At 45.8% G+C, this 23,187-nt stretch overlaps 1 protein-coding gene across 13 annotated transcripts in view; it reads left to right on the top strand.

Moving 5' to 3' along the window:
- The window catches only part of TTLL11 (tubulin tyrosine ligase like 11), a 245,516-nt gene that overhangs the window by 107,426 nt on the left and 114,903 nt on the right, over positions 1 to 23,187 (top strand). For 12 of the 13 annotated variants that reach the window (XM_045469126.1, XM_045469127.1, XM_045469135.1 and 9 more), the window contains 2 exons: positions 4,483 to 4,578; positions 5,326 to 5,441. In XM_045469126.1, coding sequence (XP_045325082.1) covers positions 4,483 to 4,578; positions 5,326 to 5,441 — 212 coding nt within the window. Of the gene's footprint in view, positions 1 to 4,482; positions 4,579 to 5,325; positions 5,442 to 16,207; positions 19,757 to 23,187 lie in introns of those variants that run through there. The other variant, XM_045469137.1, reaches the window with a different exon arrangement.

Below are 23,187 nucleotides of genomic sequence, written 5' to 3'. Positions count from 1 at the left end.
TGCTAATAGTTCAGCACAATTACAGCCCAAGATGTGCGGGGGGGGGGGGGGGGGAGGGGGAGGAAATAAGGCTGGAATGTGAGACAGATGTCAGGTCATAGAGAAATTTGTAGGACATGCCGTGGACCTAGGCCTTCATTCTGCAGGCAGGGATTTTAGGCAGAGGAATGCTAATACTCTGTTTGCATTTTAGAGAAATTACTCTGGCAGCCCCTTGTGCCAGGTGAACTAGATGTGTGAGATCGAAAGCAGGGAAATGAATGGGAAAGCTATTAAATTAGTCCAGGTGAGAGCTGGTGCAGAGCTGATCTAGGCCAGGAGCGGTGAGGATGGGCCAGCTCTGGAAAGCTCTTCAGGAGGCAGAATGTACACGAGTTGGTGAGCAGCTAGATGTAAAAGATGAAGGAGAAAGTTTTAACTTGTGTAATTGGGTGGATAAGGAATACAGGAGGCAAAGTTGATTTTAGAGAAAGGTGCTATATTAATGATCAATTGGCTGTGTAGTAAATTACTCCCAAAGTAATAGTTTAGCGGCTTAAACTCACAAACATTTATTATCATTCAGTGTGTGTGGATCAGGAATCTAGGCTTCGGGGACTCCCTCTGGTTCAGTCTCCTACAAGGCTGCCATGACTACAGTCACCTCAAGGCCTGACTGGGGAAGAAGCCTGGGAGTAGGCCTCAGCACCCCCTGGCTGTTGGCTGGAGACATTAGTTCCTTGTCACCTGTGCCTCCAGGAGGGCAGTCCACAACGTAGCAGCCAGCTTCCCTCAGAGTGTGTGAGCAAGAGAGTAAGAGAAGGCCTTCCAAGATGGAAGCCCTGGTCTTCTTATGATCTGATATTGAAAGTGACATCCCATCATTTCTGCCCTATGCTGTTTTTTAGAAATAAGTCACTAGGTGCAGCTCACACTCAAAGGAAAGGGATTACACAAGGGCATGATTGCCACGAGGTGGGGGTCATTGAGAGGCTAGTGAGTTTGGATAGTGATACTGAGTTTGGATATGTTGAATTTGAGGACTGTGGGACCTCCCAGTTGGGACTACTCTGGATACAGATGGATGTGTAGTTCTAGGGTTCAAGAGAGAATCCCCCCTCATTGGAACGTAGCTTGGACCTTGGCATGAGTTTACAAGTAATGGTGCAGGATCCTTTTCTTCCCAGGTTGTTTTGGAAGCTTCTAAAAGGGCTGAAAGACAGATAACTTTGAATCCCCAGGGTACCCCTCGAGTAGGAGGTGTGCAACACATAATTGCTTGCATCAGGGCAGAGTATCACGTGACTGAAAAGTCCTCTCTCTCCTTTTGACAATTCTTGCTGTGCCACCAAACTGGAGGGAGGTTTTCTCCTTTCTAAGCTGCTTTTATGATCTGCATAAAGTGGCTGTTAGACTAAATTCGTAGTTTAAAAAAAATATATATATGTATATATATATACATATATATATGTGTGTATATATATATGTGTGTGTGTGTATATATATATATATATATATATATATATATATATGTATATATGGATCCCCAGAGAAGAAAGCTTTATATATATATTATATATATTATACATTATATTTTATATATACATACACACACACACACACACACATATATGTATATACATAAAGCTTTCTTCTCTGGGGATCCAGTATATGAGATAGGTAAAAGTTGCTTTGATCTGGCCTCCCCAGTGCTTCCCCAGAAAAGAACCCCATTTTGAAAAACACTGGACCAAATTCCTGATTTTTTTCTAGCTCTATTCCAGAATTTTATGACAAGATCAACTCTAAGCTCCTCCCAGTTCCGTTATTCTGTTTATTGAGATCCACTGATGCTACATATTTCATTGAACTTTTGAAAAGAAAATCTGTATTTCCTTGAATTCATGAAAACAATATAATAATGACCTTTATTAAATACTTACTATGTTTCAGGCACTGTGCAAAATATTTTACATTGCATTATCTTTATTTGGTCTTGGCTCCCCACTATTTATTGGATTGTAAGCTCCATGGGGTCAGGGACCTCGTCTAGTCCACTGCTATATTTCTAGAAGGTAGAATAGTTCCTGGGATATAGGAAAGAACTCAATAAATATTTTTTTGAATTAATGAACTAAGGTAAGTACTATTCTTATTCCCATTTTACAGATGAAGAAACTGGGGCTTAGAGTTGCTAAGTAACTTGCCCATAGTTATGCACATTAAAGGCAGAGCTAGGATTTGAAATGAGCTCTTCTGGACTCTAAAGCCACATAATGTCATTTCTTGTTGGTGGGATTGGTAGGAAACTGCAAAGGGAACTGGCATATATTGAGTACCTCCTACATGATGAGCATAGTCATAGGTGCTTTTTGCTTCCATCATCAGCTACTCTGCAAGGTAGCTATCGTCAACTCTCATTTTTCATGAGGTATATGAAGCTCAGAGAGGCTATGCACTGCACCTAGAGTTGTCTAGCTAGTGCGAGAGCAGAGGTAGGTTTGGAGCCAAGTATTTCTGACTCCAAAGCATTTCTGTACAAGACCCTACATATTCAACGACATGCACCCAAGTTTAGGTTCTAGAAAATACCATGCCATTGGTGGGTGCAGATCAGTATGGCTGTTGAGGTTTTGCCTTCTCCAGCTTTCCTATAGCTTTATTTTCAGGAAACCGCTGTTCATTGAACTGAAAGAGCCCACCAAGCTGAGAAAGAGCGAGTCCAAGCTTCTAAGATGTAGCAGAAAGCAGATGATGACTAAGGATGATAAATGCAGGCACCACAGCCCGCTGTTCTCTGTAGCCTCATCAACACCACATGCCTCAGCCCCGGTCTGCAGTTAGACTGATGATGTCACCAGAGTCTTCTAAAGGCCTCATCACTCATAGCCACTTGCCATATATTATTAAGTGGATGTATAATGCATGTAACATTTTCTACTGAATTTCCATTCCTTTCTTTTCATGACCAGGGAAAGAAAAATAGAGCAAGGGTGACTTTTTCCAACTTCTCATCCTCATTGCCCTTCACTGAAGAATAACCTCATCCTGAATTACCCCCAAAAATGGTCATTCGGGCTCTGATTTCATTAATAAGAATGAGGCTACAGTTGGATAATTACCGTCTGACTAATGCACATTCTATATAGACAAGTAAATGGGTTTCCCTTCATCTTTTCTGCTTGATCCACAGAGGAGGGGATATAGCTGTATCTTTTTCTTTTTCTCTCCTTTATTCTCCACTTTATTTTTTGAAACTTTGGGACTCTGTCAATTATGTCAGAAGCTTTCTACCTTATCACCTCCTAGAGAGATAAGGAGAGTCCCCCCGAGAATCTGACGTCCTTGTGGTTTGAGTCTGAATCTAATTAGAACCAGTGATTTTGAGGATTGGGAGATGTCATGCAGGTGAAGGGTCGTTTCGGGCAGAGGGAAAGATGCACAGGGTGGCTTACCCCATCCTAGGGCTTGTGAGGAACTGAAGGAAGCCAAAGACGAAGCCTCACCTAAAGCAGCACGCTGGATGGAAGGGAGGGTGTCAAGGACACATGGTGTTGGGGTTAGCCTTGGGTGTTGGTCCGTGCAGTGACACAGCACTCCCTGCTCAGAAGGGCTCCGTGCTTGGTTTAATGCTCTGCTGCCACCATCATGAAATTGTCAGTACTTTTTGAACAAGTCCCCCCCTCCCCACCGTGTTTTCATCCTGCACTGGATCCCACAAATTCTGGAGCCAGCCTTACGTGGGTATGAAATCCAACTCTGTCACTTACTCGCTAGGTGAGCTTGGGGAAATCCATTGGCCTTTGTGAGACTCAGTTTCTGCTTTTGGAAAATGGAGAGCAGGATCCTTCCTTCAAACACACCGTCATGAGGACTAAACGAGATTATGAATAATTGGTGCATCGTGGAGTAATTGGTGCCTAATAAATATTCCCTTTCCTTAGCTAAGGAGCGTCTTTCAAAATCACTGGGGTGGGGGGCAGGGGGGCATTGTTTTTCAAAACTAGTTTGCCTGGGTTCTACTCTGAAAGATTCTGACTTGTAGGTGTGAGCTGGGGGATATGTGGTGGTTTTGAAAGGGCTCCTTAAGTGATACTGATGGACATCTGAGGTTATGAAAGGTAGCCTTGGGTTTTCAGAGATCTAGCTAAGTAGCAGCTTAATAGAGGAGAGCAGATGGAGAGGGAGAAATTGATGGGCACTACTGATCCTCAACATAATAAAAAACCTGTTAAGGAAGAAAGAGGTCACCGATATTGCTGAAATGCACCAGGAGAACTCATCCCATCATCAAGGTTCCTGTGAAATTTTCTGCTGTCCATTTAGCCTGACAAGAACACCCAGGGGCAGAGGGGCCATGGACAAGAGAAGCCAGGGTCAAGGCGCAGGTTGGGGGCCAAGCTTGAACTTATTGTCACCTTAATGACCCTAACACCATACTCGATTCCTGAAAAGAAATTGTAGCTAGAGGGAGTAATCTTGAATTATGTGTATCCTACCCAGATTCTAGGCTTTGACATCCTTCTGATGAAAAATCTGAAGCCTATTCTCCTGGAAGTAAACGCAAATCCCAGCATGAGAATCGAACACGAGCAAGAAGTAAGTATTTTGAACGCCTCGTTGAATATATCGCCATACAACTGCACGCGCCCTCTCATGCTGTCCACCCAGCTAAACAAGGTTCAGCATTCTCAGATGTGCACAGTGAACTTCTGTTCCAGTCTAAATAGTTTCAGTTTTGTGGAGCTCTGAGCAGAGTCTATAAATACAAGACCTCTCCGACCCCTGGTAACTTCTCAGCATGCCATTCTTCCAATTTTTAAGGTCTGCAGACATCGAGGCAGCTGAACCTTTCCATCAGTTTTGACGTGAACTAATTAGTTAGCCTCAGGAGACGAACTAATTGAAATTCTAGGAATATGATTTAGCCATGTCGACATACTTGAATCACTAACATAAATAGCACATTCAACAGTGGTTAGTGCATAAAAAAAAGACTGGAAGGAAACACACCAAATACTAATATTGTGTTTTGGGGGGAGTATGTGGATTTCTTTTATTTTCTTAACCCCTTCTATATTTCCAAGTTTTCTACAGCGAGCATGCATGATTTTGATAACTAGAAAGGCATAGTGCTCCTTATGTATGTATTTCCGCTTTACATATTTTGTTGATTTGTTAAAGGAAACTGACACTGTAAAAGTAACATAAAGGGAGTCTTTAAAAAATTACCTTCTGTAGATGAACATAAGCAAAGCCTAACAGTACAACCACCGGAGCCAGTGCTAATAGGTACTTGGTACTGAATCACTCTCCACTGTAACACTGAATCCTTACCCATTCAAGCTTTCTCCGGGGGTCTTTGAAAATGTCCCCAGCCTTGTCGATGAAGAAGTGAAGGTGGCCGTGATCAGAGACACACTACGCCTGATGGACCCACTTAAGAAGAAAAGAGAGAACCAGTGAGTATATTTTTTATGTCATTCATTTCTATCAACTCTGCTGGCAGTGTCCCAAGCAGCTAAGTTCCCTTAGAACATTGTAACATTGGAGTGAGATTTACACATTAAACAATCTCACCCATCATATTTTCATTTGTGGACGTCAGCCTCCAAATATAGTGACTTGTAATCAGGAGATGGAGACTTGTATATGAATCCGACGTTTGGGATTCAGCTGATGAATTTTTAGCTGACTGTTATTTGAATCTGGAAAGTCTCTTCTACGAACCCACTTTCCCCTGAGGTGGAATCTCCTCTCACCCACCACTGTTCACGTAGAGCTTTTCTTGGAAATGCCCAAACATAGGGAGAGAGTAAAACAAAACCAAGGAGAGGGCCATAGGTTGCTTGGACGTGATAAGAATTGTTTCCCTTTTCACTTTCTTTCTGACGTTTATACCCTTGTAGGATAAGTTTTTGGTTTCGACGTTTGCAGGGCCACTTGAAGTTCTGGGAGTTCTGTATTCTTTACAGTTACTGTTCTTTTCCATCCCACGGGCCCCAGGGTGCGTTAGCCCAGTTGGGGCATTGGTAAGAGTATGTGCCCCACCCCTCCCTCCCCGGAATCACCCCAGAAATGAACAGCATCTCATTTGGGTATTTTGTTTTGTTTTTATCAAATTCCTGGTTCTCGCAAAGTAAATATCGTTATGCTTGTTTTAGGCAAAAAAATCAAAGCCCTCCTTGTCCCCCCAACAAATCAGCTTGACCTAAATGCCCGCAGACAAATAAAGCACTTGTCAGCTATGGCTCGAGACCTCAGGGAGCGTGGACTTCCCTTTCCTAAGCAAGTGGTATTTGGCGAGTTCCTCTCCTGCAGCACCTCACCAGCTGGGCTCAAGCCCAGACAGTGCTAGAATATTCTGCACTGGTGCTTCTCCCTTGGCTGCATGTTAGAACCATCTGGAGAGCTTTCATAAATACCAGTGCGAGGGCCCCCGCTTCTAGAGACGCCGATTTTAATGAGCCTGGGCTGGAGGGCTGGCCACAGAAGTATTTTAGGTTCCCTAGGTGATTCTACCGTGCAGTCAAGGTTGAGTGCCACTGCCTGGCAGGAAATGTCACTCTGTAGGAGCATTTATCATATTCTGAGTCAGGCTGGATGGTGCCTGTTCGGTTGAGTGTTCCTCTGGGGCGTTCTTCCCCGTGGGAAGCACAGATTGCCATTGTTGGCAAGACCTGGCTGAGAACATTCACCTGCAGTTTGGAGGGCCAGTCCCGCCGGGTGTGGCTTCGGCCAATTAGAGCTTCAAAGTGGTGGCCTGTCAGCTCTGCCGCATCCTGGGTGTGACCCCAACACCATGGGTAACGTGTCCATTCGTATGAGCACGTGACTGCTTTCTTCCGCCATCCCGAAGGAAAGGCAGCAGGTGGATTGCAGTTTGGTCAGATTAATTGCAATAAACTCATTCCTTGAACATCTACTCTCTAAGGGTTATCGATCTCCCTGATAGAGGTTAGGTCTTGGGAGATTGTGTGGCACTGTGGGGAGGTTTCAGTGGCTATCCATGTCAGTATGGCACGCCGGTACAGCTCTTTGAAGATGACCTTGACACATTAGCAGTCTGATTTGTGTGTGTGTGTGTGTGTGTGTGTGTGTGTGTGGGAACAAATCCAGGGGCCATTGTGTGGCCATGAAAAACAGGAAAAGATATAAAAACATCACTGTATTTTCACATTAAGTGATATTGAAACATGATTAGCTTTCTTCTTGTTGTTTCAGTTTTTTTGTGTTCTGTTTTGTTTTGTTTTGTTTACCCACACCTGGCATTCTGGATCATCTCTGTGAGCTGCACAACTAAAATTTAATTGCGACGGGGCACGGGACCACAAGAAGGTTGGGCAAGGCATTTGCAGCTTACCAATCATAAGTAGCAGAACCTTGTTTTAACTGAAGGAGCACTGGCTGTTTTAAAAATTGATAACCAGGAATAGGTAAAATTTCTAGAACCTGACCTCAATTCTAATATAAATCTTTCCTCTCCCCCTTTTCTTACCTAGAATATAAGGGGGTGTATGAATAGCCAAATGTCATTTACTGATAATTTTCCTAAATTTCACCTTAAAAAAAAACAACACAGTAATGATCGTCCCTGAAAGTACTTTGTAATCCGTAAAGTGTATTTGTATGTAAGGAATTATTATTACCATTTTGGTAACTTTACCATGCAGATAAAAAAGGCTAAAATTATCCTCAACTCCTCTGTGTAGAAATGTTTCAGAATAACTTGAAAAAGCACCATACTTATGCCCACAGAAAATGCCCAGTGTAGTAATGCTGAATCATATGTGTCCAAATCAGACACCGTGTCACTGTGCAGAAAATGATGTCACAGAGACTTCTAGGATGGGAGGGAGCTTTAGAAACCAGAGTGTCTTGTGTTTAAATAGGATCTGACCTAAACCTTTATTTTTTTAAATTAATTTATTTTTATTATTTTTTTTAACGTTTATTTATTTTTGAGAGAGAGACAGAGACAGGATGTGAGAAGGGGAGGGGCAGAGAGAGAGGGAGACACAGAATCCAAAGCAGGCTGCAGCCTCCACGCTGTCAGCACAGAGCCGGATGCGGGGTTCGAACTCACAAGGTGCGAAGATCGTGACCTGAGCTGAAGTCGGACGCTCCACCGACTGAGCCACCCAGGCGTCCATGACCTAAACCTTTAAAAACAGATGATTTCCTAGCCTTTCCCTACAACTCTTTAGCAAACGAGGGTCTGCAATGTCCCTCGTTACTTCGTCCTTGAGCACATGTCGTCAGCGCGACCACTGAGGTGGGTCTTCATTGTCCCCATATACGCTGAGGAGAAATGGTAGATAGAGGTCCTGACCTCTTCGTGCCTCTCAACTTCTCTGGGAAGGTGCCGAGGGGACGTGTGTCCATGCATCAGGCATCTTCACACACCTCAGGGGCTGACAGGCTGGGGTCACTTTCCTGGTGGGACTGAAAGTGGCCCTCGTGCCTTCCTTGGGCACAGGAGCTGGTGACTGCATGTACCCTTCGTGGCCTAGCTGGAGGCTTTCTCCTGAGCTCGAAGGGATGAGCTTTAAGTTCCGACCTCAGGATTGTTGCAGAGCTGTGTCCTTTTCTATAAAATTATAAAGTTTTATAATGAAAAAATTATCAGTGTCCTTGTCTATAAAATGGCATTTAAATGAAACAACATAAAAACTATTCAGAGTAGCCACTTAATCATGCTTAGCTCACCACTCAAAATAAAACAATCTACTAGAATATGAGAAGAAAACACCAAAAAATAAAGCTTAGCTATTGTTATCTTTCTGGGTATACTTAGAGTAGAATTCTGAGTTACGTATCCTAAAACTGAAGCTACGGGACCGCTGTGGACATTGGAGCTGTTTGCCAATGGAAGGTTCTGTTTCTGAGTAGCAAGATATTACTGGCCCAGGCATATTTATTTGTTGGATTAAGGAAAAATACCTTTGGCCCCTGAAGGAATAAAATAGCTGTCTGAACTATGACATTTTGTAATATGAGGTGATGCTGATTTACACATTAGGGTTCTTTGGAGGCATTGTAGGGACATGCGAAGGGGGAGGCTGATGGGGGGGGACTCTGGAAATATCATATATCTGTGCGTATACACCCATATATGGAGGTAAAATTCACATAGCATAAAATTAACTATTTAAATTCCATGGCACTTAGTACAGTCACGGTGTTATGCAACCACCACCCCTATCTAACTGCTTCCAAAATGTGAACCCCTAAAGGAAACCCTATACCCATGAAGCAGCCACTCCTCATTCCCACCTCCCCCAACCTACTCTCTGTCTCCGGATCGACCTATTCCAGACACGTCATATAAGTAGAATCATGCAGTGTGCAGTCTTTTGTGTCTGGTTTCTTTCACTTAGCATGTTTTCAAAGTTCACCCATGTTGTGGCATGTATCAGTACTTTATTCCTTTTTACGGCCAAATAATATTCCGTTATATGGGTATATTCTATTTTATTATCTGTTTGTCACTTGATGGACATCTGGGTGGAAGCAATTATCTATTTCATATTTTGGCCTTCTACAGGAGATTTCATTTGAGAGCACAGACTCTTTTTAACGTTGTTGGTTTACTCCAGCCCCCTCATTATATTGAGAGAAGCACGGACTGTTAGAATCAGAAGGGATCTAGAAACCATGTGCCAGTCGGCTCCCTGGTTCGGGAATCTCCTCCTGACAGAGGAGCAGCCCGTGTCCTGGTGAGGCACTGTATGTGGCATCAGCCAGGTCTGGGGTGAAGTTCCTCACCTCTGATCGCTGCGCCATGAGCTTGGCCAAGGGACTTTGTTCTCCCATCTGGTCTTTAACAATGGGGATGGAGATATCTCCTTGACTGGATTGTCATGGTCACCATATGAAGTGACACCTATTGAGAGAGCCTCATGACATCTGAAAACATTAGACAAACGCTAGTCCTTAGGCCCACCAAGTGGCCAATCAGGCTTCGGGGTTCTCCTGATGGTGACAAATAGGTCACCAGCTTCTGAAACAGCCTGTCGTACATAATGGTTCTGCACACGTGTATCATACAAGACGAAACCCAGATGGAGAAGGTCAGTAACTTGTCACAAGTCACAAAGCTGGTCAGAGGCAGAGTGGGAACCAGATCCAGGGTCTCCCAACTTCAACACCAGTGTCTCTCCATTTTGCCACGTTGTTCCACTGACCTCCAGCTTCTCCAAGGATTCAAAGCTAAGCTTGTAAGATAGGGGAGAAAATCAGGAGAATCAATGGAAAGTTTTGCTTTTGTCAAGGTATGTGGGTGCCCTCAGTCTTTTTTTTTTTTTTTTTTTTTTTTAACTTCTATCTGCAACAGAAGTGAAGAAATCGCATTCCTGGATTATTTTAGAAACAAAGTGATGATTCCATCAATTCATTAATTTTGGAAGATTGGTTTACCTTGGGGAGCCATCTTAGTAGCATTTTTCCTGTTTTCCTGAATGTAGATATTTCTGGGACCCAAATTCGTTTCTCAGGAATCCTAGCCCTTCAGGGCCTCAGAGAAGTGTAAGTGAAGTCAGAGACAGGCAGGCTTGCAGGAGTCTAAAGGGACTTTCTTGATATGGTGATGCCATGCAATGCCTGGGAACTGCTATATAGACCGCCCATCTCTTATTCAGAAGCGTGTATTTGGAACACGACTTACATAAGGCACGGAGGCCTCTTTTCTCCCAGTAACATCTCACCGCCCTCTCCCAGTTCCATTTACTTCCTATCACAGGAACAACCAGGTGTATTATCAGGGCGTTGGGGCAGCTTTTGACCTGATCTAAACAGCTTTATCCTCTGAAGGCTTCACTGAGAGCTCAGGCTTCACTTCTGACCTTGACTCCAAGCATCTCCCTTGGATCCTGCACCATGTTTACAGCCAATAAATTAAAAGAATCCCCAGATTCGTTTGATTCCACATAGAATCTAGGATAAAGGCGGAACATTCTATGAGAAAACAGACCAAGAAATCTCCCAGTGGAAAAGAGACCAAGAAATCTCCCAGTGCTTCAGTTTCACAGCTGGGGCTTGTACCAAGACCAAGGAATGTAACTCTGTCCCATCCTGGAGAAGATTATCAAAAACACATTAATCAGAGGTCCTCTAACTCCAGACCTCTGCCACTTAAACAGACAGTGTATCCTACTGAAATCCCCTCAATGGTAGGGAAGAGGGGCTCTTAAAACGTGTAGACTAAACATGCCTTCATAAATGCAGGATGTTATCTTTCTTATCAGAGAATATTCTTCTGCAAACAGTCTTTCTGAAGAATCATCTAACCATCCTGACAAATGGCCCGTCCGTGCTTGCACGGCTGACATGTTGTTGAAATTCTGGGTCTCACTGATTCCTAAGGATTCCTTTGTGGCAAGACCCTACAGATCAGGACACACTGACCCCAGGCACCTTTGATGATTTCTACATAAATCAGGAGCCCAGGTCACAGAGAGACGAATATTTGCATATTTATTTGCATTTCATTGCAAATCCTTCATTTCATGTCAAGGATTAGAGAAACAGCTATGGACTATTAGGGTATTTGTTGAGCACTTACTGTGTGCCAGGGAGAAGACTTACAAAATTGAATTAGCTCACAGGCCAGTGGGAGAAGTGAGAGAGATCCACACATACAGATCTATAAGGTGGAAAGTGCAAAGTGTGCTCTAAAGGTAAAGACAAATTGTCAAGGGAGAAAAATACAAGAAAAGATTATTTACTGATAATTAATGGATAGCTGAAAAAAATGGGGCACCTGGGTGGCTCCGTTGGTTGAGTGTCCAACTTCAGCTCAGAGCAAGATCTCATGGTTCGTGGGTTCAAGCCCTACATCAGGCTCTGTGCAGACAGCTCAGAGACAGGGGCCTGCTTTGGATTCTGTGTCTCTCTCTCTGTCCCTCCTCCACCCATGTTTTCTCTCTCTCTCTCTCTCAAAATAAATAAATAAATATTTTTAAAAAAACTGACAAGGAGAAAATGGCACTTGAACCGAGGAGAAGTAATATTTGAAACATACAAATGGACGGAAGGATGTCCCAACAAAGTCACGGGGCCCTGTTGGAGGGAACTTAGGAGTTCAAATCAGCTGGAGAGGCAGGTGCATGAAGTGGGTTAATAGAGAGGAGGTGCTGCTGGGGAAGTGGATAAAGACCCAGAGGCCAGAAGGATGGCCTCGAATGGCAAGCGAAGAAAATCAAAGCTTGTTTTCAATCCAGAGTACACGAAGGCTTGAAGGGCATCTGTGAACCCATTAACTACACGAGATTTTATGTATGTGTGTTTTTTTCCTGGAAAAAGAGGCCAGACATCTCATCATGTTTTGAAATAGTTGAGAACCCAACAGTCCTATTATCATCAGAGGCTATAGGGAGCTGAGGCAATTTATCCAAGGTTGGGGTGTTGGGGCTTCAAGATATATTGTGCCCTCTGTACCTCGAAGCGCCTCACATTTTGGACGACAGTCAGCAAACTAGAAAAATATGCGTGCATTTTCAAGTAAGAACAGACAGGAAATGACTAATGATAAGTGCATTATGTTATGGGCAAGAAATAAAACCAAACAACTCTCTTCCATTTGAAAGTGTTTAAGCATTAAGTCAGGAGTAACCAGTAAAAGCCTCTTTTGCGTGAAGTTTGTTGAGCAGGAACCATTTCCGAGACTTATAGGGAAGGTAGAATTTCCTGAGCTTCGTGAGAGTGTCATTTCAGAGACCATTAGACAGGAGCCGAGCCGCTCCGCCCGCAGGCAGGCCTGCTGTCCCTCTCGCCCCCGCTAGGACCAGATGGGACACTAGACAAGCATATGGCCAGTCACCATTGTGGGGAAATGGCAGTGCGGAGTTCTGCGTGGGCCCTTCCAGAGTTACTCCAGGTAGTGATGGGGGTAGCAAATGTATTTGGAAATCTCCTTAAGCCTTGCTTCAGGGAGCCTTAAATGTTCACGTGCTTTTAAAAATGAGGAGCTGCTAGCTTTTTGGAAGGAGGCAGTGTGGCCTGGGTTCAGGAGACCAAGGTCTTGGTACCAGTTCTACTGGGCCCTCAGATAAGCCGCTCCACTTTCCTGCACCCAGCTTCCTCAGCGGAAACAAGAAGAAGAAGAAAAACAAGGGAATAATTGTAGTCGCTCTGCCTCTTTCACAAGGTCCTGTTTTCCGGCGTGCTTACCGCGCATGCACAGTGGCGTCTACATCTATCCCACTTTGTGCTCACGGCAGCCATATGCACTAGGTACTAGTCCCACTTCTACTTTACAGATGAGGACACTGAGACTTGGAGAGGTTGAGTGCTGTGCCCAAGGCCACACCACTGATCAGCAGCAGCCTGAGATCTAGAGTCTGTCTAGCTCTTGCCTGGAGAAAGAATGGATGTGAAGCTCTTTAGCACACCAAAGAGATGTGTGCCCGCAAGGTATTCTCATTACCTGAGTGGGTTCATGCCTTTACTGTAACCTTTGGGCAGGGGTTCATCTTTTTATCTCCAAGGACCGAACATGAGTAGGCACTTATGGCGTGATTGGTTATCTCCCGTGCGGAAGCTCTGTGGCCAGCTAGGTGGTTTCTTCATTTTCAATAATGCTCAAAGCCAGAATGAATAAAATGTGAGCCAGTGTGCGGAGAACCCCAGCTTACAGCAGGATCTACACATGGCACGAGAGACAACAGTGACAGACAGAAAATTGCTGGCCTGTCCTTGTGCATCCCAGACTGCGAACCTGTGGAGAGTTCAGAAGAAGGCAGGGTGAGCCAAGCATGAGGTCGAACCACATGAAATTGTGGATATTAGACCTTTTTGTTTTGGATCTACAAGAATGGCAGCTTCCAATGATCCAGCTAATAGCTGGCCTCGAGTGGTCAAGGCAGCCTTCTTGAAGGAGGAGGGTCTTCTGTTTGCTTAGGTTTGGTTTGGTGAGAAAATAGAAACACGTTTTGGGGAGGAAGGATGGAGGTGGGAGGGGTGAGGCAGGGTTGGGGAGGTACCTGGCTGGCCAGAACCACCAGTCATGCTTCCAAAAGGGCCCTCTGTTTGGGATGGAGAGGACAGAGGCTTCTTCTCCGCGACACCCTTCTTATTAATTTTTTTTCCTCAGTATAAAAGTAGTATGTGCTTATTGTTGAAAAATTGGAAAATACTGAAAACTGTATAGCATGAGATAAAAAGCTCCCTCAAATTCAGCCACCCAGAGTTAACCTTTATTAACTTTTTAGTTCATAAAAATCATATAATTTCCTCTGTCTACATCGTTTTATAGTTGAGGCCATATGATCTATATAATTTTTGTGTGTTTTTATTTTTCTCCATTTTATGTGACAGTAATTTCCCCTTCTTGTTAGCCAATTCTATAAACATCATTTGCATTAATGGCTGGGCCAGAGTCTGCCTCCGTATTGGTGAATGCTCAGTTTATTTCCAGAATCTCATGCTTAAAGCGCTGTGTGCAATTTGAGATGTTGTCTTAAGATCGAGGGGGCCCCTGAGGAAGCAGGAATGGAGACCCACTCATGTTTTGAATGCACAGGTAGGAGAGAGCACAGTGGGTAAGAGTGGGCGCCCCTGAGTCAGCTGCTTTGGGGTGAATCCTGACAGCTGAAAACCGCACAGAACTTCCTCCCCTGGTTTCTTCATCCATAAAAGGGAGTTTGCAATAGGATGTTTCTAAAGCTGCAAAGCAATGAGGACTTCTTAATTTGGGGGGAAAGACAAATGTTACTTATTCCTAAGAGACTCTTTGTCGTGGTAAATGTCCAATCCGAATGTATTTAAATTAAGCCAAACAATATATGTAACCTGGGGGCTCTCTTTTTTTAAGGGGAAAAAAAAAGTGTGAAGGAAGAGCTGGCAAAGTAGGTGGGAAGGGAGCTCCAGCAGTGACAGGTTAATCTCTGGCTGTTAGGATGGATTTGATTTCCCTCTAATTATCTGCTAGATTAGAAGAAATGAAAGATCAAAATTAAAGCCAGGTTTAGTCATCACTTGAAAGCCCTTGGTTATCACACCAAACGGTGGGCAGTATCCTCCAGCTGCTTTCTTTCCTTTTTACTCAATTTCCATTCTTCCTCCACTTTAAACAGCATAAGGGGCCCCTTGCAACCCTCATCACAGAGGCTACTGTGAGGGGGGATGGGAGGAGCAACTCAGAACTTGAACCACTCGGTTCGCTGGGACCCGCCCCCACCCTCATCCTCCGCCGGGGGCGCTCGCGTCAAGAGTGAGGATCAGCCGTGGAGCTGGCTGTTAGGCTGCGGGAGCGCTTCGCTGGGAGGATGTCTTCATTTGCCTGGAGAGGATCGCTTTCTTCCTCCAGATTGTCCACGCCTCTGCAGCACCAGAGGCCAGCCCAGAGGAGCCGCCAGCGCATGCGCGAGTGCATGCGTGCGTGCATGAATGAATGAGTGTCGAGGGATGGTGACATGTGGTCATGTGCTAAAGGCTGGGTCAGGGATGGCCCTGAGCCTGAGCCCCAGCAGCAAGGTGAGCAGGAGGGAGGCGGTGAGAGGGGCCTGGGCAGAGAAAACAAGTTCCCCATGAGGACCGCAAGGCAGGAGAGCATGGGGCTCGCTGAGCACAGAAAGAAGTCCAGAACTCCAGCTGTGTGGCGCATACAAGCTCCAGGCTGGGGACAGTCTGACTGCCCACCAGCAGAAGCATGGGCCAGTCACGGACATTCACTCACTGGATTACTAGATGCCAAAGGAAATGTGTGAACTACGGCTTTGTGCATCCATACTGATATTGAGCAAAAGAAGGAACTTACAAAAGAGTATCTACAGTATAGTTCCGATGAAGTAAAACTCAAAACAGGTGAAACTAAACTTTATTTTATAGAGCTGTAACCCTAAGTGGCCCAAATAGGAAGAAAAGCAAGGGCAAGCGATGGCAGAGTTTCAGATAGCTGCTTCTGGGTAGCGATGGGGAGAGCGAGGTGTGACCCGAGAGGGGCACAGGTGGGGGATGGAGCCCCTGGCCGTGCGTGCTCTAGTTCTCAATCCTGGTGGTGGCCACATCAGTATGGAATTATTCTTTAAGCACACGCCCCTGTTTTATACACCATCCTGTATGTGTGATATAGCACAATTTTACAGGTAAAATAAAGAAGTCCAGCATGACAGGATTATAGCAAGTAAGCAGGGTGGGTGTCAGGAGACAGGGCCAGATGCTGCAGGATCTAATGGGTCAGGCCAGGCATTTGGTTTTTGTCCTAGCAGCGATGTTGTAAAAGCAGCAGGGTGGCATGACGAGATTGGTGTCTTAAGGAGGTCACTTTGGCTGCAGCAGGAAAACCAACTGGAGTGAGGTGACGGTGGACACAAGGCAGCTGAGAGTCTTGAGCTCGTGGTTTGAGAGGGGGAATTACCGCTGTCTGGAACGTTCTCCTGCGTGCACACATCCGCCAGCCCCGGCTTCAGACAGCTTGCGTTTCTGCACACCAGGGCCTCTCTGAGGGATAGCGACTGGAAAGCGTCCTCGGAGGCCTGACTGGGAAGTGGGATTGGACATTGGACATCCCTCCACTCAGAGGAAAGGGCGGAGGAGAATAAAAGACCCCCCGGGGACGGCATTACCGTCGGTAGCTTGTTTCGTGGGAGAGGGATCAACTCTCTGCAGGTCCCGATGGGCAGGACAAGGAAACATGGAGATTTGCAGAGAGATTTATTTCGGCTCAAGGAAAGAAACACACGCACAAAAACAAAACGCGACCTTACCTTGCCTGAAATGATAAAAGTTGACTCCAAGGAGTAGTGAGTTCCATGTGAGTTCCAAGACTAAGTGGCCACGTGCAGGGAAGACTAACCGGCCCTGGGATCAAACAGACACGGGTTCAGTTCCAGGTCTTGTGATCTTGGGCAAGTCACCTGATCTCTCAGAGTCTGGGTCTCCCCCCCTGCACAGTGGGACGATGGATGTCTGCAAGGATCAAATAGGGACCAAAGTAGATCTCTGGGTACACTCGTTCCGCAAGCATCTCTTGAGTTCCTACTGAGTGTGTGACATCTGTTACGTGCTTCAGCTGTCACCAGTTTGCACACAGGCCTGCCCTTGACATTAGTGGGCCCTGAGAGCGAGTGCACATTAAGGTCTGAGCCCCCTACTCTTTCCTTTTCTTCCCACTCCTGCCTCCATCCACCACTGCAAGGGGTGGGGAGATTCTCCTATTCCCACACCTAAGTTCTGTCCACACCAACCCCCCACCCCAAGCTCGGTCAACTTGGCCATCCCTCAGATCTGGGGGAGCACACCAGAAGCACCATTTTCCCTTGAAAGGATGGACTCAGCCATAATAGGAGGGAACCCCAGGGTGCTGGGTACCAGAAAGTGTGGGGCACAGACCCCATGTGGGTATGTCTGCTTGGCCTAGGGGACTCCTTGCCCCACAGGAAGGGGGGATGCCAGAGCTGGGCTAAAGCAGGACCCTCTCAAGTGGAGAGCCTGGGGCAGGGGCCGCTTGTCAGGTCTAAGTGCAGTATCTTCTTCAAGATTCCTAAGTGGTGCGGCTTAGATATCTCGGGTATGCTCAGCCGTGAGCTCTTCCAGGGCCTCTGTGGCCTGCAGAGAGGAAGGAGCAAAGCCAGGAAACTGGGGGGAGAGGCCCAGGACCCAGGGAGGGGTGGAACAGGGCCAGCAGCCCAGATTATAATCGGGGTCAGGTTTTCCAAGGTAGCGGAGGGAATCTATGAGCAGGATGTTACATAGGAGTCCCTGGGCAGTGGCAGAAAAAGCCTCCTGATTCCAGACTATCTAGCTCACCTGAGGAAGAACTCAGAGCACAGGTGCCTTCCCTGAGAGTGAGGTGGGGGCCGGAGTTGGGGAGAGAGTGGCCAGGACCAGGCCTCGGCCATGTAGCCTGGAGTTTGAGCTAGAAATGCAGCCCTACTAAAATGGCCAGCATGGCTGCCGGAAAGGCACAGCTGGGCCTTAGACTCTGAGTCTGAGTCAGCAAGCCTACCCCGGACCCCCTTCCACCGGTGCTTTCCAGTCTGTTCATGCGCGCCCTGCGGAGGCCAGCACAGGCTGTAGGGCTGGGTGGAGGCAGAGTCTTCAAATGCAGTTCTAAGGGCTTCTGCAACTGAGCAGGGGTGGAGGAGCCAGGAGGCGGCACAGGCTGTGGATGGGTGGGTGCCACGCTAGTAGCCTGTCAGAATCACCTGGGGTGGGGGGTTGGTAAAGCCCAGATGGCCGAGTCCCACCCCCAGAGTTCTGGTTCTTCTAAGTTTCTTACAGTCACAGGTGATGCTGGTCAAGGCCCAACACAACACTTTGAGAACCACTTGCCTGCCAGCCCTGGGCCTTGTGTCCATCCCAGACCACCTGAGGCTGCTGGACCAGAGCCCCTTGGGCCCTGTGCTCTCAGTTGGGTAGTCAGTAGGTCTCATCCTTAAGCAAAAGAGACAGACGATGCCCCTGGGGAAGGAGGCCATTGGAGACGCTTTGCCAATAACACCACTAGCGGGTGTCCTGTAGGCCCACAGCGCTGAAAAGGCAAAGGAGGGCCACTTCCTCAATTCACATTTTCATTCATGTTTGCTTTCCCTGCAGGCTTCTTAAGACAGATCAATATTAAATCATTGTAAAATCCAAGTTTTAAGGTGCAATCAAACCCTTTTAAAACCGTTCTTCCAACGAGGGAAAATGTTGCAGATTTTTTCCCCCTCTTCCTTCTCTTCCAGCTGGTTTGCAGGCAGAGGCCTAGATGCATTCTTAATCTGAGCCTTCCTCTACAGCAGAACAAGTGGTGGGGAAAATTTTTTCTCCAGGCAGCAGCAACATTTCTGTCTCGTTTGTCTGGTTTTGCGCCATAACATGACAGCTTCTGGGGCCACTGACTCGAACTTAGGTCCTTCTAGGAATGCGTCTTTCACGATCAGTGCATATATCAGGCTGTAGATTTTAGCCATTTCATTATTGAAAATGGGAATGAATGCTTCCTTGCCTCATGAATATTTTAAAAAGCAACAATAGACAAGTTGTACTTCACTCCCAGATTTCACCGTAGTTCTGAACCACTTCTGATTTTCAGCATGATCTGAAGCTTGGGAGCGAGGCCGTGAGCTCTGTTTTTCTTCAGGGGATTTGGTGACAGAGTTGTTTTGTTCCAAACCACGGAGGAGTCTAAGACATAGAGATCAGGTCATCTTAGCACCATTTAGTTTGTCCTTGGATCTGAAAATGTCCTTGCTGGAAAGGGAATTGTAGAGCAATACTTTTTTTTTTTTTTTTTTTTTTCTGAAGGGAGATGTCATGTTGTACAGTGGAAAAAACAAAGGGGCCTGGAATCCAGTGGGCCTAGATTTGAATGTTGACTTTTTTCTTGTTCACTCTGAAATGTGGGGCATTTACTTGACTTCTCAAAGTCTCAGGTTTTTTTCATTTGTAAAGTGTGAAGGATATAATAACTGCTTAACAGAATTATTATGATCATTAAGTGAATTAAAATACATAAGTCTGCTGCATAATGACTGGACATGTATTAAGAAGTGGTAGTTATTTGACAATTATCCTTATTGTTATTATACAAAGTGCCTGTCACAGCACCGAGCACAGAGTTCAATAAATGGTAATTATTATTACCATTATTGTCATTATAATGCATACAGATGGACATATATCAAAACCACTGTGTTCCCCCGTGCAAATTATATGTGTTTTATTTTGTAAGGTATGCAAGCCAACAGGAATTTACATAAGGAAATGGACATTTTAATGAAGTTTAACAAGATTAAAGTAAATCAACGGTGCTCATATAAATAGTTTAATTAAGGTAATCCCTGATGCAAAACATTTGTTCAATTTGTGCCTTAAAATGAAAATAGGTTCCACAGATTTCAGGAACTTCGCTGAACTTCGCTGCGCATGGATACGGAGACCTTAAATAAGAACAGTCTTCCATGGAAAGGCAGCCCTGACCATGGGAGATGAGGTGGGCGGGGCGTCAGGATCCAGAGCCTCACCCTGAGCTTGACTCTGGGGCTCCCCGCACTTCTCTGGGCCGTGGTTTGATCATCTCCAGCATCTGCTATCTCCTGAAAAAAATGCTGTGATTTTCTAAGTGCTTGCGATTTATTGCCCTTAAAAAAGAGAGAGATAAAACATAAAAAGGAAGAGTTTATCCTTTAAAAACGCTTAGACTCTGCAATTTTTGCCAGTCACTTTTAAACCACCAGGTATTAGATGCCAGATATTTGAGAGCGGCTTAATTGGGAGTTGTGTTTATTATCTGGAGCGAATGCACTTGCTCTGTGCCTTTTACTGTCTCTTGCCATCCAGCTTCTTGCTTCCGCACAGGATGATTTGCTTCTCCACTGCATTCAGAAGAAACACTTTAGTCCTGGTTACCAGCGTTAATTAGTTTGGAGAAACAGGATTGTGTTTCTAAAAATAGGTCTGATACAGAAGGCCATCATTTGGTGCTCTTATAATCTGGCTGCTTCATCAGAGGGCCATTAGGAGGCTTTACATTTTATTCTTGGTCCGAGTTCATTGCTAGCCATCTTTGAAGTTGGTGAACCAGTGGTCATGATCGCTGCAATGGTGCACATCCCTGTGCTTAGCTACTGGAGATGTGGACAGTGCCTCCCATGGTTTGGGTCTTAGCAGTAGAATGACTACTATTCCTCCCTACCAGGGGGAAATCTCTCCTCTGGTCCTATGATAGCATAATAGTGTGAATGCACGATATCAGTGAGGTGGACAGACGAGCATTGCTGTGGGCAGCACAATATAAGAAAGGGAAAGAATGCTGGTATAGGAGACCTGGGCCCTTGTCTGGACTCTGCCACACCCGGTAGGGCCAGGCCTGTGCTGGGGCCTGCGGATGGGAAGAGAATCCCGTGCGGCTCCCCCCGCCCAGCTCCATCATCTGGACTTTCTTACCTCTTCACTGAGCGGCTTGGGCTTGATTGCGGAGGACCCTTTCTGTTCTACCATTCTGGTGGCTCAGTTACCGAAAATAGTGGTAGTAAGTCTCAGACTTGTTATACAGGTGGGCATTTTGGTAGAACTCTGGCAACAGATGTCTGGATGAGTTCCAAATGATAGATGGTCCCAAAATGGGTGTTTAGCTTCCGAGCTTGGTTATACCCCACATAAAATTCGTTGTTGGCTTTCCATAAACTGGTTCTTGGCTCCTTCTTGGTAGTCGAGAAATGCTTTGGTTAATTTTCTATTCTGGGCTCTTAGTGGCATTCAGATTGCTTTATGTATTACGTCAGATTAAGATCTCAGAGTTGGTAGGGGCCTGGCATCTCCTTGATTTATGATGTAGTCATTTGAAGTTGTGTTTTCTCTTTTAGTTTTACATTTGAGTTATTGTGGGTGATATCACCCCATTCTCCCTTTTTTTTTTCCTCCTCCTTAAACTCTGTGTCCTAATCTGAATTAAATGGATGGCATTCATATAGCAAAGTAATATTTGGGGCAATCTATCACATACGTGCTCTTCCTTAGGAAAGAGCTCTGCTCCTTTCCAAGCTTTATTTGTGAAAGGTTCGGATCTTTGAAGAAGGCCCAATCCACAGCCCTCTTTTCTGCCTGAGTTCTGAAGTGATTGAGAATCAAAGGAATAAAGGGGATCAGAGCCAAAATATCACTGTCATTATGGAAAAGGTGACGTTGGAGAACGTGTCTTGTGTCCAGGGGCAAATGAGCCTCTGACGCTGAGTCCAGAGTGAGGGTCCCGTGGGCAGCGGTCCCCCCACCCACACAGGGAGGACGGTGGGAACCAGAGCCGGCCCTGGTGGCAGAATCTGTGCCCCTAAGAGGGCAGGAGGAAGGGCTGAGTGACATCCCCCCAGCTTCTCTCTCCAAACTCACTAATCAGAAAAGGACTTTAGTTTCCTCAGGGGTATAGAGTGAGAGTGGGGCAGAGAGAGGCCAGAGATGTTCTGCTGAGTCCCTCCTGTCATGTGGAAGGAAACATCCAAGATAGCGAAACGGTGTCTCCCGTCCCCCCCCAAAACCCAACCATACTCACCTCACAGGAAGCAGAGTAGTTGGGGTTAAAAGGGCAGGCTTCGGAGTCTGATAGACCCTGTTCAAGCTCTAGTCTCCACCCACAGGCTGTGGGATCAGAGATGAACTCCTTCACCTCGCTCAACCTCTCCTGTAAACCAGCAGAGAGAGTCGGTCGTTCTGAAAGTCGAGCGAGATAATGTGTTAGAATGCCAGGCACATAGTAAGTGCTCGATAAATAATAGAAAGTCAAAAGAGATAGCGTGCAGAAATGTCCTTTGTAAATGATACAATTTTATAGAAATATAAAGAAGTATTATTTGCAGTGGTGGTATTAATAAAGTATTGAATCCTCTGGCTACACGGTGTTAGTTAGTTATTTAAATAGGCTGGGGGTACCTGGTGGCTTGTTCTGGATACATCTCTTCTCTATCAGCTTTTACAAAGAAGATCCGGGAGCCAGAAGGAAAGAAGAAATTAAATTAACAAGAGACTTCCTTGTATCAGAATGACCAGGCCTCTGTTTCTGTAGATTCTCCTGGAAGCTGTCGTGGGGTTGGGTAGCAGCCATTAGGAAATCTTCACTCCATTTAATTTATGCCACAAAATGATTAGTGGGACTTTGACGCAGGCCGGAATGCGGCCGTCAGGCTCGGACAGCTCCACTGGCCAGAGGCAGACCTTGAAGCGCGCTCCAGACAAAACGGGGAAACTGTGGCTTCACTCGGCCTCCTCTTGGCCCCTCCCGTCACCGTCAACAACCTCACATTTACTGAGTGCGACCGACCGCGGCCAGCTACTTTCTTGTGTTTGCTCTAACCCCATGAGGTTTTACTATCCGCCTTTTACCGTTACGTTTGCCCACCGATTCAGGCGGGCCCACTCATTTGAGAAGAGACAGCGACGTCTCACAGTGTGGAAGGAGACTCCGGGAGGCCCTTGCAGCTTCCACGTTGGCGACGTTTGGTGGGAACCGGCGGAGCCCCCCTTCCTTGGCAACTGTTATTGCCACTATCTAGCCACAGCTGCGTTGTTTTGTTTCACTTTGGGGTTTTTTTGTTGGTTTGTTTCGCTTTGCTTTGTTTTGCTTTTTTTAAATGACATTTGTTTTTCTGCTTGACCGGGGAGGATTTGAGCATTGCGGTGGGGAGCGGGGCTCTCCGGAAGGTCCGTGCTGCACACGCTGTTCTTAGGCCAGACTCTCTTTCCTCTGTTCTGCTGGAGACACCGTATTCTCAGCACCAGGTCTTGAGGGTTCGC

This window comes from Leopardus geoffroyi, chromosome D4 (assembly GCF_018350155.1).
Source record: "Leopardus geoffroyi isolate Oge1 chromosome D4, O.geoffroyi_Oge1_pat1.0, whole genome shotgun sequence".
Classification (NCBI taxonomy): domain Eukaryota; kingdom Metazoa; phylum Chordata; class Mammalia; order Carnivora; family Felidae; genus Leopardus; species Leopardus geoffroyi.
This window is presented reverse-complemented; position numbering and strand designations above follow the sequence as displayed.